Genomic DNA, 17,236 nt, shown 5'->3' with positions numbered 1-17,236 from the left:
TCTGTGCATGAGAGAGAGAGAGATAGAGCAGGTATCTGTGGAAGAATTCCCAGAGTTAACATCAGGGGCAGTGGATATGGGAGATCAGTCCTGAAGAAAGATGGCTGCTTGCAGTCCTTGCCAATCTGCCTGTGTGAACTGCCAGACTCGCCGACATTGAGGCAGCTCTCTGAGAATAGCCAGAGAGTTGTTGACTTTCACAAGCATATAATCAGATTAACCAATTGGAGCAGAAGAAGAGCAGGAGACATTTGTGGGAACGTTGGTCATCACCAAGCCCAGAAGGGAGGATTTCCCATTGGGAGAAATCTGGGTTGGAAAGTTCACAGATTGTGTCAGTCCCATTGAGTCACAGAAGTCCTTTGCTGAAGTGCCATAGCTGGTGAGCGAGGTACCAACACCGAACAAATTTGCATGGTGACAATTGAAATTGCCACATATGAGGAAGAGAGAGAGAGAGTTGGGATGAGTGGTTAAAATATGTCCATGTTGTCTGAGAGATGTAGATGGAGTTGTCACTGTTAGGAGGATGGTACAACACACAGACAAATAAGAGGTGGGAGCGGAGGGGAAGTCGAAGCCAGAGGTGATCCTGGGGTTCAGGAGGTGTACGATCAGAGCAAGGGCAGTGAGAAATCAAGTACTTCATGTAAAGTGCAACTCCACTGCTGGTGTGTGGTGCAGGTCTATCAAATCAGAGGAGACAATCACTGGGGAGAGACACAAAGGAGTCAAGAACTTTCTGTGGGAGGAAGGATTCTGTTAAACAGATGATGTTTGGCTTATCAGCAGCGGCCTGGATTAAGAGATCTGTCGTCAGGTTGGAGCGGAGACCTCAGATGTTTGAGGTCCACACAGATAAAGATAAGGGAGTGGGGGAGAGGAGATGTTGGGATGTGGCAAGATGAGGGACAGAAGGATTTGCAGGGGAAAGGTGAAGCTTTGGGGGAGGTGGGGTGAGTGGGAATGTTTGAGTGTGGGGGAATGTTTGAGTGCGGGGGACGGTTTGAGGGCGTGGTGTGCGGGGGACGGTTTGAGGGCGTGAGGTGCAGGGGACGGTTTGAGGGTGTGAGGTGCGGGGGACGGTTTGAGGGTGTGAGGTGCGGGGTAAGGTTTTTGTGTGTGTGAGGAGTGCGGGGGAAAGATTGTGTGCGTAGGGTGTCGGGTGTGGGGGAAGCATTGAGAGGGTGGGGTGAGGAGGGATGCAGAATGGAGGGACATGAAGGTTTGGGGGGAGGGGTGGCAGTGGAACTTTATTCTGATTCCAAATTCTCAACTTTGACAAACGGAGATAAAAATAATGGGATGGGAGATACGATTGCTTCCTGAACACAGAGAAATGCGGCACTGAATGAGCGGAGGGAGAGTTGGGGGACCAAGCACAGAGCTGACAAACAGGTCTGAAAAATAATCCTTGTGGAGAGAAGGAAGAAGAAGAAGAAGAAGTGGAGACATATCGTGGTGGAGAAGGAAAGCAAGTTTAGCATTTATATAGAACACATCCAAGGGTTGAAATGCATTTTTAAATTGATTTTAAATGCTTTCAAAGGAAGAAGAAGCATTTGGATTTGTCGTGACTCACTCTTTCTCTATCGAGTGCAGCCTGTGGCTGCTGGTTGCATCATTGGTTGGGACGTGGCTATGCCGCTGATGCAGTGTCTCCCTTAACAGTACACTGGTGCTCATTTTGCCAACCTCGGAAGAATGACAAGCTGAGTCAGCCTACTGCTGTATTTTAATTCAGCGGCCAACGGGGCTTGAACTCAGGACCCAAGGATCCCAAGTCGCCACCCTAACCACTAAGCCAACACCAGGCTTGTGACTCGCTAATTTTCTCAGTCATTCATGAATTTTTCAAACACGTGAACTCTGGTAGCCAATCAGTTGCATCTTTCTGGTGAGCCAATCAACACACAGGGTGTTAAAAAGGCCGAGGACTCGTGGGAGTTTTTCGTGACAACATGTTGGAAGCGTGCACGCCTTCACGTACAAGCCTTTCTCATCCCTATTCATGAATCACTCAACATGTTATTATTTCATAGTGACTTTTGGTTTGACTTTTATCAAGACTATTGAGCGAAGTGGATTTCGTTTGTTTGGTTAAACAACCACGACTGCAAAGAACAAGTTTTCCTTTCCTGCTTGCCATTTTTGTTGCCATTCTAAAGCCGCAGCGGCTCAGAGCCATTAAATCTTTCTTTCTTCACCAACCGCTGGGGAGACACCGAAGGAGTAATTGTCAGCTGGACTTCATCCACAACACGTCATTAAATTGTGTATGTGAGTGGGATTTCTCTTGTTCTGGTTTAAGCATCATCTTAACCAGCATACTGAAAGGGAATAATCACCACAGATTTAACGTAGATTCAGTTTGGAGAAAAGAAGGGAGGTTGTAGAACCAGCAGCAGAAGGAAATTTAAGTTGAAATGGGAATCGTGGAGTAAAAAATAAAAATGTTTTGTGTTTGTTTTGATTTTTTGAAGCGATGAGGGGAAATAGGACAGTGTTGATGAGATAGAAGTACTATACCTGGGATAGAAGTGAGATAGCAAGATGCACTTTCTATCCGAGGGAAGGCCATGTTAGGTCTTGAACAATATGAAACGAATAGCACAAACAACAAACTAATGAACATAAAATATTGCACGGGATACAACAGAAACAACGAGAGAAAGACCCAACAACATAAAAACACGACAAATCTTCTTCTTCTTCTTCTTTCGGCTGGTCCCGTTAGGGGTCGCCGCAGCGGATCATCCGTATGATCCGCATGGTGATGTGGCACATGTTTTACGCCGGATGCCCTTCCTGACGCAACCCTGGTCGCCTCTTACGACACAGGGATATGGTACACATATTTTAACCGGGGTATACACCGGCCCAGTATACTGGTACTCATTTCGCCGACCTCGGAAGGATGACAGGCTGAGTCAACCCCCTGGTGTATTAATTCAGTGGCTCAACGGGGCTTGAACTCAGGACCTTTTGGATTCCAAGCCGCTGCCCTAACCACTGCGCCAACACCAGGCATTCAATAAAAAAACACGACAAATCCGGTTCGGTAAACTCAGCTTTATGAGGTGGAAAAAGAGGAGCTCAGATTTTCACCACACGTGCAATAATACACCAAACAGACATTTTGACCTTATTCTGCAACCACTAACACCAGGAGTATAAAACTGAATGTTAAAATTAAGGATACGTCCCATGTTAAAGCAAATTATTTTGACAATATCTGTTGACTTTGGATTCCATGTTGAATATTAACTGGTTACTTGGCCCTTGTAATGCACGTGGGATAGCTGTTTCTCAGTGATGATGCAACCAGCGGGCAAACTCGGAATTAAATCCCAGTCCAAAATGCAATCACCAGCAACAACCTGGCCCTTGGCGAGCAAGTTCAGTGAGGGTCAGAAAAAAAAAAAATCTCTGGCATGTTTTACTGTGCAAGGTGTGCTATTTTGGTGGGCTTGACGTATGAACAAGAACATGAAGATTTATTATGTCAAAATGGAGAAGTGTATGCGTTTTGTTTTGTGACTTATCGAGGCCTTGCTATCTCCCCTACCGTAGGTATCGGCATGCTCACATTTGCACTCTTCATGTCTGCTTACATGGGCATCTTTCAGGAGATGTTGTACAAACAATATGGAAAATTACCCAAAGAGGCTCTTTTCTACAATGTAAGAAAGTTGTGCTCTCTTTACCCCTCTCAAAAGCACAAATATAACGATTCGTGCAGTGCAGTCAGAAGAGATCACTGTACCATGTGGTTGGGGTATTCACGATAAAACTGTGTGATCATCAATGCAACAGGCTCGTTTTTATGGCAGCTAATTGGTAATTTCAGGCTCACTATTATTGTGATACCATATGTTTAAATGTCTGCTTCATTGGTATTATTTTTTTTAAAGTTCCACTGACCCTTAACTTCCACTTCCGCTTTACTTCCACCTCCTGTTGTGTCATTGGCTAATATTGCCAACCTATCATAGCATGCGCTGCCAATGCCTGGCTTCCTACTCTTTGCTGGAGACATCTACAGGTATGCCCTGCAGTTCAGCCAAAGTGGTACGTAACTCCCATATTCTTGTATTATCATTTTATCTGCTCTTTTAAAGCATAATGGTAAAGATGACTGAGAAGGCCAAATAATATATATATGTATGTTGCATGAACATAACATTTATATTAGGGGTGTAACAATAGATATCGTGACTCCATCTGACAACACAATATTTACAGTATTATGATCTCTTCCCTAAAATGTCCAATGGGAATATGCCATTGCATTATTTTCTGTATAAAAGTATTTCATCCGCACAAAGCCTACCCCCTCTGGATCCACGTAATGTTCTTTAGTCACCATTGAGGGGCCGGTGATGTAAGTAAAGCATCTTTTCACATGCTATTTTGTGTTTATTGTACATTTTCTTTTGATAAGTGATGATGCTGTTATTCGGCAACAACAAGGGGCTTTTATTCTAATTGCTGCACTGGTGGTAAAAAAAATAAATAAAAAAAGAGGTTGAACATGCTCAGCGCGGTGCTGATCAGCAACTCGTGTAATTGAAGACATTTTGACCAGTGCTGACACTCACTGACTCGTGTCATCACCTACGTTAATGCTGCGTCAAACGTCCTAATTACAGTCACCTCTTCCAATTGCTCACAAAGGTATAAACACCTAAAATTGCTTCCCACTGTCAATCGGTACGCTTTTACAACACATCTTTCACGTAGCTGATATAAAGTTACAAAGATCAAATTTAACAATAACGTTTTCTACAAAGGCTGTGTTGTGGTTTGTATCATATTACCAACTATCATGATGGTTCACTATTCCATCACATTGTGACACCCCTCCAATATACCATGCAAATTTATTGTCGTGTTGGCAGCCCCCGTTAAACAACGTGGCTGAGGCGTGAACTGCAAACGCCAAAGCAGATCACTTTGTGGATGACAAAAACGATTGTAATCTAATGAAGCTGGTAGCAATTGGAATCATATAATTGGTTGGTAGCAATAAGTTTCGGTATCATATAAAACAAAGGGTATCGTTTTATCATTGTGGTGTGCAATGTAATAACATCACTTCCAAATGTCAATGACAGAAGAGTTATGTAATTGTCATAATGATCTTTACTTTGGGATATTTAGGAGTAATATGATCTTGATTTTTACAGTCTGAAGGAATTATTGCAGTGGTTTGTTGTGAATGATAATGTGGAAAAAAAGCATTTTTTTTTTTTTTTGCTCTTTCAGTGCCTCTGCTTGTTCCTGTCCTGGGTCTGTCCATTCCTAAGATGTGGCTCTTCCTCTTTATTAATGTCATCACACAGTATCCTTTGCTTTGCATCTTGACATCTCAATGTGCAAAGGTATGTGAGGGAATTGCCTCCACGTGGTCTGCAATTCCAAGACCTGAAGAGCTAGGTATGAAGAGTTTGTCAGGAAATGATGTTAATTGAGAGATAAGAAAATTTAGGGAAAGGAGGCAGAAAATACAAGTATGAAGGTGGTAGATCAACAATGTCACCATTTTTGCATTTTTAATATGTATATAGCCTGGGCTGGCAGGATAGCTCGCATCTGAGCTGTCGAGCATTGATTGTAATCTTGGCCCCACTATAAACTGTGACCCTGGTATTCCACAGCTTGGGTGATATATCATTGTGTACGCTATCCCTCGGATGGACATTAAGCTGGATGCCCCATCTGCTTGCATTAGTTGGTGAATGTTAAGATCTCACAGTGTTCTTCACTAAAAGTAGGAGGGTTAGTGCTGGCACCCTGGATAAATGCGAAATTTCTGTGACCTTCAGTTGGATGTCATGCCTGTCCAACTGGCTCGTGAAAGACTTGGGCCTAAAACGATTAATGGAAATAGGAGGTAAAAAATTGGGACATTAGTAGTCATAGTCGTTCTGGTACTACTAGTAGTAGTAGTATATGTAAATGGCCTCAAATGAATATCTGGCTTTAGCATGTTTAATCCTATTCCCAGGTTTCTAATTCCTATTCCTAGGTTTCAGGGGAATGGCAGTGTATCCTTATTTTGGATTTCCTTCAATCGTCCTTCAGATATGTGTGCATTCGCTCCGTATTTATTTTGACAACAGAGTGCACATCACTCACAGTCACACTTGTTGTCACATTGCGCAAGTTCTTCAGTCTCATAATCTCCATTATGTACTTTGGAAACCCATTCACATCCTGGCACTGGTTAGGCACTAGTATCGTTTTATTGGGCACGCTGCTCTACACAGGGTTACTTGGCCGCCTGGCAGGGATGTCCTTGGCACGCAAGGCTGAATAGCACAAGAGAAATGAAACGGTTGGAGAAACTTATCGGGAAATGTTTGAAATTTTGCTTTTGTATAGATTTGGAGCAGAAGCAGCAAGTGGAATTTTCAGGGTAAAAGAAAAATACAGAAATGGATGGGATTGTTTCAGATTTAAATTTGGATGATTTTCTTGGTCTGGACTGCTATCTCTGGTTAGACTTGTTACTTTCCTGACTTAATTTAGGATATGGTATCAAGTTATGTGCCATACTGAAAGAAGGCAATGATGTTAGGTGAGGGGAAGGGTTGAGGGGAGGAAATATATGGCATCGTAACAGAGGTGTGTCTAACACAGATGATTGTGTGGTGCTAATTGAATGTTTTAGGGAGTTGTTTGAAGCATGGAATGATAAGGGGAAACTTTGCTAACTCCTCTGCTTCTCAAAAGTTTTGCTGCTCATCCCAAAAGTTTATTTTTACAGTGCATTGGGCTGTGTTTTGGAAATAATTTTGAGCACTTTTGTCAACATACAGTTCTTATACTGCAACTTTGAAAAATTTGTTTTTGCAAAATATAAGCACCAGGACAGGTTTAAAAAACAAAACAAAATGCAATAGCAGTATAAAGGATAGATTGTTTGTTGCTCACATTCTGGCCACTGCAACTGATCATTGGCAACATTAGTTTTCACAGAAAAAAAAAAATAACCCATGGTCGGTCTTTGAATTCCACTCTCATGTTGCACCAGCATCTAGGAAACTGGGAGCTTGTATGGAGGTACTTTTGCATTTTACAATGTGAGAAGGAAGTCAGCAAAAAAAGAATATCCACTAATTTACACGAAACGTGTAAAAAAATAAAGTACTGCAAAGGCCCACAACATGTCAAATGATAAACACGGTTGTGAATAATAAAATTATTTTAAATACACCGCCACTCCGTGCCTTTATTGCACCAACTCCTTCATGATGCCCTCAACATGTTCCTTAGTTTTGTCATGTTCCAATTCCTCATGCTTAGATTGGGAAAATAAAGCATTGCCAGAAAGTGTTTGTAAATGGATCAACATCCCAGTGGTGATTTCAGAATCTCACATGCAAGGAAATTGCTGACAAAAGTTAACTTTTATGACTATTCCCTTTGAGACCTGTGGACAGTTGACCCAACAAAGTGGCATAGAGGTGTCCAGTTACTTACGAATAAACTTCAGACACCTTCTCATATTTCTGTTCCTACATTTGTAGAAGAAATTGATGAGGAAATAGCTAATGCTATGAATCAAGAATATGCTTTGACATCCCTAAGTCGACTTCCTCTGATGGTAAATGAACTTCCCTCATACCTTCCAGCTGAAAAGACATCCTAAGTTGAAGTTTGGGAAATGTACTGCGAGTTAAGATCAACATAAGGAAAACCAATGGTCTCGATGACTCTCCAAACAGAGTTATAAAGCAATTTGCATACAAACTTAGCATTTCCTTCACTGATAATTTTTAATTCATCACTGAGAGAAGGAAAGGTCCTCGGGCTAGCCAAGGATGCAACAGCATCATGATACCAAAGGAAAAAACAGCTGAAATCACAAAGTTAAGACCGGTCTTCTGAACATCTCACTGTGCAAAGGTATGTGAGGGAATTGTTACCAAGTGTATGCAGGATGACATTTCATCTACCATTGACCGCTACCAGTATGGTAGCATAAAGGGGTCATCAACCACACATTGTCTGATTGAAATGCTGCATGAATTCTACAAGGGTTTTGATCAACCAAATATGGTGGGTAATTTTATTGTCAGACTTTTCAAAGCATTTGATTCCATCAATTACACAGTTACCCTCAGTAAGCTGATTGAGTTAGGAGTGAGAAGTGAGCTTATACCATGGGTTACTGATTTCTGGACATATAGGTGGCACAAATATGTATATTTCTGGACAATAGGTGAAATGAGGTCAGCAAATATGCCTTCAAAAGTACAAACTGACATTTGAGACCTTGGTAAGTGGACAAAGAAGGACCATTTTACTCTGAATCCAACAAAATGCTAATTTATTTTAATCTGCCAGTCCTTATAATTGATGAGAATGTTCTAAAGTTGTGAGAGAAACCAAAAAAATTAAGTATGTGGATACAGACAACCTGAAGTAGGATAAATAGATATAAGAGCAAGAGACATGCTCACATCTTGAGCAGATTGAACAAGTTTAGAGTGCCCCAAGTGGAGTTTATTCTCATTTACAAGTCATACGTTCTCCCATTGCTTGAGTCTGCTGCCCCTATATGGTACTCTGTACTTATTGAAGATAATAGGAACAATTTCGAGAAGGTTCAGAAGAGAGAAAGACTGCTTATACTTGGAGAACAGTATTTAGGATACTCCGAGGCCCTTCAGATGACAGGCTTGAAAATCCTGGAATAAAGGAGAGTAGACCTGTATAAGATTTGCTACTTCGTGATGTTGATGTGCAGGCATGATTGGCCGAATGGCCTCCACCTGCATCTAATTTCCTTGTGTGTGTAAAATCAAACAGGTGCTCTGGAAAATGACAGTAGCTATTTAATGCAGCTGCCAAATAATTGCCAATGTAAAACTGATAAATGTATAACAGCAAGATATCAAAACAGTGCAATTCTAGTTCCAACAACATATCTCGATGATAAAGTAAGATGTATGTTCATGGATCTAAAGAATGTAGTACTTGGTTAAATTTGATGTTTTTCTTGAAAGGGGGTGGGGGCAAACATTGATAGCTTGGATGTACAGTGTATATGCATGTATGTTGGAATATTGTAATTTTAATATATAATGTTTTATTTTATTTTATATATTTTGGGTTTAGGTATGAGTTGTATTGAAAAAGAACAACTTTACATATTGTATCATGACTGATGAAATTTTTTATCTTTTAATTGTACATTTTGTTGTGATTATATTTTATAATACAATACGTTGTATTTCTTTAATATTTGATGACGTCTTATGCACACGCACACGACATTATACGGTTTTGATTTTTTTTATCTTTTGTGTTCGTTGATAGATGAACATGACTTGTCATAAAACTTTGTTTCAATGTCAGTTTAATCGTTGACTATTTAGCTATTAACATTACATTGCCATGGGTATATACTGTGTTTATTGGTGTTTTCAACATTTTTAATACTTGTGAAGTGTAATACAGTTCATCATATAACAGCAAATGACAAATAAATGAAATTTGAAACTTAATATCAACTTAATTATTCGAGAAGTGATGTGAATCCTGGGTGCAATTGGTATTTGGTTGTTCTTGAAGCTAACAGTGAATGTGAATGCTTTCATGAAGCCCTCAACAAGACTATGTTTCACTCGCAACTTTTTTTTAATCCTGTGACTTTTGTGGAACTACAATGCTTGGCTTTACATTTACTGCACACCATGTTAATGGATCCTATATATGTTTGTTTCCTCTTTCCAAAATACATTCATTTGGAACCCATTGCTATTATGTATTTAATGAAGTGATTCTTGAAATTCAAACCTAATGAAAGGCATGATGAGCAGGAGACACATTATAGGTTGAAGACGGAGTTGTCTGTGGGAATAAGAGCCGAGATCCAAGATGCGTGCTTAATCGTGACAAACCAGCATCCATGGGGACAGCAATGCTTTTCCAGACTTTTTCACATGGAAGGCTTTTCTTTGTATCTGATGAGGGTGTAAACGTGTGATGGTGAGGTGCAGCTGCAAGTGGGACACAATGAGAAACACAAAGTTATGATTTTAATTGGGCATCAAATGGTAGTTTGAGTAATATCTGTCTTAAATTGATGATCTGGTTTGAGGTGCCAATACCTGACAATGTTGTTGATTTGATAAAGTGAGTCATATCTTGGGAGTTTGTTGTGAAGGTAATGAGCTGGCTGGTGGGCATCATGGCTGGGGAAAAAGGTGCATTGTGCTGCAGGGTGGCCAGGGTAGAGCCCCCACCAGCCTGACTTTCTTTGTGCTTTTGTAGTTCTACTGGCATGCTGGAAATGAAGTAAGAAACAATTTCATACCAGTTTGAGATATAAATATATGGTTTCTGCAAACAATAGAAAGGAAGTTTCATAACTGTCTTTGGCTTTTAGCTTGCATTCTATTTTATTGTGTTTAAAATGTGTGAAAGGGATAGATGCATTGGTGACATTTGAAGTTTATCACGTTCTCTTTTATCACTGCAAAAAAAAATTCGGCTTTTTTTCTTTACTTGTTTGAACTTTTTTTTTCATACTTTGTTTACATATATATTTTGTCAGCACTATGAGATGTTCTGCTTAATTCCACATTATTGAAAACCCATGAATTATCTTTATGGAATTAGGGGAGGGAAGGTAATATTGCCTCAGCATCACATGAATGTCAGTAATGTTGCTCTTTGTTTGATTGTGGTTGAAGCCAAGTGGCGAGCCTACACCAGAGGATATTGAAAGCATTAGGTGCTGAACTTGGCCTTGGGTAGGCTGGGGGTGTAGGTGTATTCAGATACCTCTCCCCCCCCCCAACCAAATAAAAGACCTATTATGATCTCAAAAGGTATGTTTATATTATGCTTAATGACCAATAATTTTGAATGTTCATGTCTGCCTAATATAAACCCTCATATGCAGCCAAATGTGCCTGTTCGAAAGACCTGGACCAAGTGAGGCTTAAGGGGGTTTTCAACACATTCAGACATACGTCATGAAGCTTCTTCCTTGACAATAACGGCAATATGCAGAGCACCATCGAAGATGGCTTGTGGTAATAGTGTTGAAAGCCATCTCGTGTGCAGACCCTGGTCAATCCCTAGTCGGACAAGTCCATGCATTGTCAATTATGATCAGGTACACCAATGAAACTATTTCAAGCTGTCTCAAGAATACCGACTTTCAAAATGATGTATGAATGCTAAATGAGGCGTTTTGCGCATGCCCTGTGTGTGCGTTTTTCGTGACTCGGTTCGGCTCGCTGGGTGCTTTTAACCTGCCATTACGAACGTGAAATTATTCCGTTTCTGAATGCAAATCGGACTCACAGAAATATAGGACATACGAGAAATATCCATGCATGAGAGGTGTTGAGTTCGTACCATTTCCTGTTTATACAAGTTAATGGTGGCAGTGGATATAACACACACACACACACACACACACACACACACACACACACACACACACACACACACACACACACACACACACACACACACACACACACACACACACACACACACACACACACACATATATATATACATACACACACACACACACACACACACACACACACACACACACACACACGCTTCTCCTTTTACCAATAAATGCAAAAATGTAGTATAATTTATTTTGTGGCCTCAGAACCAAACAGAAAATATTTTCTAATAACTAGAGCCAGACCGATTATATCGGTTTTACCGATGGATCATTCGCCGATATTCAGCTTTTTTTAAACACTTCAGTGTTTGCATTTTATACCACTGATGTGCCCCAATGTTTTTTATACCAGGCTGTTTGGTGTGTGAGCACCCTCCCTCCCCACCCCCCCCCCAATTTTTTTAAAATTTATTTTACAAATGTCCTCATTTGTAGAAGCATTAATAGATTTTTCGTCAGAATTCTTAAACTACCCTTCTAGGCTGCAACCTGAGACCATTTAGCGTTTAGTTTCATTCCGAGGTTGGAAGTTTTAAAATATAAATATTAGTATTCAGAGAACAAAATAAGATCCAGCATATACGAATAGTTTAACTCTTGATTCCTGCCAATTTAAATGTTTTGTAAGCTTTAAGGTTGGACTATTTCTCCATGTTGAAGCATGAATTTCGCACTGCTTTTTAAATTTTAACCAATCAGATTGCTTGTTTGTGTTTGTGTCACATCATGTGCACGAATGTGGAGTTGCATCAATCGTCACAGATTCATCATGTCAAGCACAACATCATCTTTGAAGTGCTTTATGCATGGCGAAAATGTTAAAAACAACCTTATTCACCCATTTACTCCAATTGGATGGAGTAAATATTGTGAATGTTTGATGAAATGAGTAGGAATGGCCGGCACTTGCCAATGTGTAATTGCAAAGATCATTAGCATATCATCGAAGTTGAATACGGTGACATTCCTGCTGAAGCAGATTTTCATGCCACCTGTTATCGGCATTTTATTAAAAAGCATCTGATCGAACTTGGTGAGGAAAAGTGACGAAGGAGGAATCTGTGGTCTGCCTCCTCTGATTTTTGAGTGGTCAGAGTTGAATGTTCTAGTTCTGTCCATCTACTTTATACGTAATTCATCCCAAGCAAAGCCCGTGGAAAAAAATTGCGTTCGAGTCGAGTCTTCATAACCGAGCAGATGTCCTGCCTGCAGTGTGTATAATTTGCGAGGAGGTGGACCGCTACATGAGAGTGTCTCGTAAAACAACGAAAGACACCTAGACACCTTGATGCGAGCTGAGACATTGACAGCAGGTTAGTAAATTAGCCAGTAAATCTTCAAAGAGTGTGAAACTATAAAACTTCCTGAATGAGTGAAAAGGGTAAATGCAAATTATTTTATGTCAACGTGGATAACTTTTCAGGAAAACTACTGGAAGCTGCCACACTGAAACACAATAAAAGCATTCCTCATGTATGTCAGAAAAAAAAAAGACTGTCTCCCTTGAAGTGAGATATCACAAACTTTGCTACAAGGAATATTGCAGATTCCTTTTGAATAAACAGAAACCAAGAACTGCACCTGAGAGGTAAAAATAATCGTTTTTAATGCAACAGTAAGTTTATGTCCACGATTAAGGATGGGCACGATCTGATATTATATTTATATAATTTCATTGCCAACTATGCCACAGCCTACACTTCATTTCACAGTACGGTCAAAGGAGGAACGAATCAAGAATCGTGAAGTATTCTGGATGACCAAGCTCATCACTTTATTTTTGAAATGTGCTGAAAGAGAAGGAGCTACCCTCACAGACTTTAGGTAAACGCAGCTGTGCAGTGAATGGTACTTGGTAACATTTGCTGGTAGCCATCTGAAAATGGCCTCCAAAATCATGCACAGTGATGTCCGAGTTATCGAGAATTAATTAAGTCATCATTCAGTAGCTTCAGCACCGAAGGTTAATGAAACTTTGCATATCTACCAAGCAGCTCTCATCTTTAAGAATGCCTTGCAAAGAACACCTGGTCTGGACCGTCTTTGGCCACCGACTGCCACAGATCTTCCATTTGCATCTGCTGAAGATACCATCCCTATTGAACTGTATAACCTTGCCTGGAGTGTTGGACTGTCAGATGATTCTTTATAGACAAACTTTGTCAAAATAGATGATGACACCAATGTCACATTGACATCAATATGCCAAGATATTGTTTACTTGGTTTCTAAGGGTCATCTCCTGATATGATAAATTTCCCATCCCCCAATGGACATGGATGGACAGTATCAAACAATGAACTGTCTATCACATGAATGATAATGGATGTGCCCCAGAGTGTGTCCTAAAAGAGAATGTGCATTGTAACTGTGTGAAAACTTATTGTGAAGGAGGGCTGTGCTCACCTCATAGGTCGGGTTTGTCTTGCAACAATTTTTGTGGGTGTAAGAATTGTACAAATTATACGCCACTGAACAAGAACAGCACCTGTGAGGTGTCAATGTTGACGACGATGGGGCTGATGATTAATCTGAAATGCTGGTACAGTATTTTGTTGCATTCATTTGTGTTGCTGCATACTAAATACTATGAATTGATATCATAAAATATACATCATAATTAATTCATGTCCCAGTGCTACTGCATATGAATCGATCGGTTTCATTAGGTATCGTAAAGTGTGATGAGTGAGGGAAAATGGAATGTGTTTGCTAATAAAATATGATCATGAAGTGCCGTATAAACACTGGTTCAATGTCCAATAGTAGATAAAGTACTGTTATTTGTGCATATTTCATCAAAGCAAATGACATCGGCTTCCCGCCAAAGATGTCACCTTGCTCCGCATGGCTGACAGTCTGGCCCCAATTAGCTCCTGAACCATTTTCCTTGGTGTTCCTCTGCTGTCACCTCTGCTATGGACATCAAACTTTTTCTCGAGTAATTTTGTCTGTACACTAATGGATCACCGAGTTTTTCTTTTTGTTTTTGTTTTGGAAGGAGTATCTCAAATCCTGTTTTAGATATTTCAGCTCGAAGTTATAGAAACTGACAGTGCGTTACAATATTTTTGACCGAAGGGTCAATTTCACTGAATCAAGTATGTACCAGTCAAAGCCTTTAAAATCGGTTTGGCAGTAGTATTCCAGAAGGTCCACGATTGTCCAGAATACTGAACCCCAAATACATCTCATAGGGAAAATACATGTTGATGTGCAGGGACACATTGTCCTTGGTTGTGGCCCGGTAGTTCTTGCTGCTCTGCGTCTGCAGGTCTGTTCCTGCGGCCTGTTTGTGGGGCCTGGGCGCAAGGACCGCATCAGTGCTCGCTCTGTGCACCTTGGGCATTCGCAGGTCCTGCTCGACATTTACAGACATGGTGCAGGTGATCTCGTTGCTGATGCCAACACCCTGTGTGCCCTGACTGAGTGAGCTTTGAGCCGTGGGGACTCCGAGCTTGGACACCTTTTGTTGCAATTTAAAATGTCTCCATTTTTGCTTTCTGGCCCATTTGCATTTTCATTCTTTACATTTATTTAAATGCATAATATAAATATTCATGCAATTTTATATGATTATTATTCTTTCAATACATGTATGTAGGTTTGTTTTATTATTGTAAACTTGACAAATGTCAGTCTTCTGACTGCCTTGTCCAGTGTTTGAAGTTCTCAACAAACCGAAATTAAATGGAAAAAGAAAACAACAAACCGAAATGAAATGCTGAGATTAGACAGGAAGTGAAAGTGAGAAACATCAGAGAGAAGTTACAGGAGTCAAGGCTGCTGAATGAATGAGATGAAGTAACCAGCTGGCTTTGCCAGTGCTGAGTCAAGGTTGAGGCAGTATGGACTTGTAACGGCAGTGGATCTGAAGGGTATTGGTGAAGTAAAGTACGACTGAGGAAAAGGTGGATGGAATGAATCAAGATGATACACATCCAGTAGGTATGTGTGACAATGGACAGAGAGGTTCAGAGAACAATTACAGCCCAACCCCCCCCCCCAACCCTCATGAGGGAATTGAGAGAAGAATGTATGGGTGGGATATCAACTGCCATTTCAAACTTCCTGGTTCCCCTTCTTAATAGTTAGGGTGGTGGGCTTGGGATGCAGGGAAAAATGGCTGTAAAAACGGTGGGCTTGGGATGCAGGGAAAAATGGCTGTAAAAACGGTGGGCTTGGGATCTTAGGATCCTGAGTTCAAATCCCCCTTAGCTGTTGAATTAATAGCAGGTGGGGTTGACTCTGCCTGTCATCCTTCTGAGGTCAGCAAAATGAGTGCAAGCTTAGAGCTTGGTGTAGGCTCAGTGGTTAGGGTGGTGGCTTGGGATCCTAGGGTCCTGAGTTCAAGCCCTGTCAGCCGCTGAATTAATACACCAGGGGGTTGACAGCCTGTCATCCTTCCGAGGTTGGCGAAATGAGTACCAGTTCCAGTGTCTGTACTGGTAGAGGGGCACTGCATCAGCGACACAGTCGTGCTTCAAGAAATGTTAGCTACCCTGGCAGCTAAGCTGCCATATGACCACCACCAGTGCAAGCTTGCTGGTATCCTGCGTCGGAGTGGTGATCCGTCCAGTATTATGCCCAATAGCCAAGGAGACTGCTTCGGCAGCACCAACGCTCTGCACAGAGTATGGTCCCAATGGATGGATGGATGGTTACCCTTCAGCAACTGTGAGAAATTTGTTGAGCTATGCTGAAGAGAATAATGGATGATTTGCTCTCTTCACTACAGATAAATGGTCTTGCCCATTTCAAGTGTAAGTTGTCCTCAAACCACCTTTTGTAATATTTTGCTGAATTTTTATTTGCAAGTCATGTCAGGATGGGGCAGTTCCTGTAACTCTTGCAAGCACAGCCAGACCTATGCCTCGACATGCCCATAGCCTTGTTCCTAACTTTTAGAAAGTCATGATACAGTGATCATCGATAATATAAGTGGATGTTCTGTTTCAGCTGGGTAAGTTTCGAGGCATGATTCAGTTGTACTGCTGAATGACTGTCAGAAGGCCTTGGTTATTGTAGTTTTGCTCTTTTGGCATGATGTGGCACTGCTTACATTGACTTGGCAAATACAAATTGAGGACTTTTGTGGCATCATCTCACACAAATTATGGACAGAATATTTATGTATTTTTGTGTCATTGTCCCTGTTGGGTTGTGGAACAAATACAGGTCTGTGTTTTACAAAACATTAGATGTGACTAAGTTACCTGTGAAAAGAGACCCGCATCCCACAGTACTTGTGACTGAGTTCCATGTACTTTGCAGTTGTGTGATGGCATTGGAAGGAATTATGCTCCTTCGGGGCCAGGTAATTGGAGAGAGACCAATAGTGGACTGTATTAACACCAGAAACAGAGTATTAATACCAACATTTACTGTTTCTCACCATCAATCTGCATTGTCATTGTTCTTTTCCCTGTGGAAATGACAGTGCAAGCACCAATCATCCAAAATGAAAACTATCCTTGATGCAATTATCCCACCATTAACTGATGTTATTTGCTAGGCATTCCTTCAATATGTCATAACCAGCAATTTGTTCAGAAGTCGAGGAGAACTGAGCAGAGCCTGAGCATGATGAGATGGATGAGGTTTTACCGTCTGTGATGACTGGCGCCAGGCATTGATGAAGTTCTTTGCACGGTGCAGTGGTGGTTTCTGATGAGATGCAACCGGGACTTGGTTGGTCAATGGAGCATCACACACAAATGTAGGTTTGGTAATACAGGGGTAGAGATGGGGAACCAAGACAATTTTAAGCACGTTGTGAATTTTTTT

General features: G+C 41.0%; 2 protein-coding genes across 7 annotated transcripts in view; one reads left to right on the top strand and one right to left on the bottom strand.

Annotated features, from left to right (window-relative positions):
* Nucleotides 1-7,221, top strand: part of SLC35B4 (solute carrier family 35 member B4) — a 25,486-nt gene extending 18,265 nt beyond the window's left edge. For 2 of the 4 annotated variants that reach the window (XM_085897411.1, XM_085897410.1), the window contains 4 exons: nt 3,574-3,683; nt 3,996-4,071; nt 5,269-5,344; nt 6,088-7,221. In XM_085897411.1, the coding sequence (XP_085753537.1) occupies nt 3,574-3,683; nt 3,996-4,071; nt 5,269-5,344; nt 6,088-6,322 (497 nt within the window). In that variant the 3' untranslated portion in view covers nt 6,323-7,221. The remainder of the gene's footprint in view (nt 1-3,573; nt 3,684-3,995; nt 4,072-5,268; nt 5,345-6,087) is intronic. The other 2 variants (XM_085897412.1, XM_085897413.1) reach the window with 2 other exon arrangements.
* A 259-nt stretch (nt 7,222-7,480) lies between these two features.
* Nucleotides 7,481-17,236, bottom strand: part of LRGUK (leucine rich repeats and guanylate kinase domain containing) — a 60,273-nt gene continuing 50,517 nt past the window's right edge. The window contains exons 17-19 of one of the 3 annotated variants that reach the window (XM_085897392.1): nt 17,057-17,136; nt 16,666-16,754; nt 7,481-10,013 (exon numbers count right to left, since the gene is read on the bottom strand). In XM_085897392.1, the coding sequence (XP_085753518.1) occupies nt 9,953-10,013; nt 16,666-16,754; nt 17,057-17,136 (230 nt within the window). In that variant the 3' untranslated portion in view covers nt 7,481-9,952. Of the gene's footprint in view, nt 10,014-15,104; nt 15,321-16,665; nt 16,755-16,787; nt 16,875-17,056; nt 17,137-17,236 lie in introns of those variants that run through there. The other 2 variants (XM_085897391.1, XM_085897394.1) reach the window with 2 other exon arrangements.

This window comes from Eptatretus burgeri, chromosome 10 (assembly GCF_056783735.1).
Source record: "Eptatretus burgeri isolate ZD-2024b chromosome 10, Ebu_testis_v1, whole genome shotgun sequence".
NCBI classification, from domain to species: domain Eukaryota; kingdom Metazoa; phylum Chordata; class Myxini; order Myxiniformes; family Myxinidae; genus Eptatretus; species Eptatretus burgeri.
The sequence above is the reverse complement of the archived record's forward strand: the minus strand, read 5'-3'. Positions and strand labels throughout refer to the sequence as shown.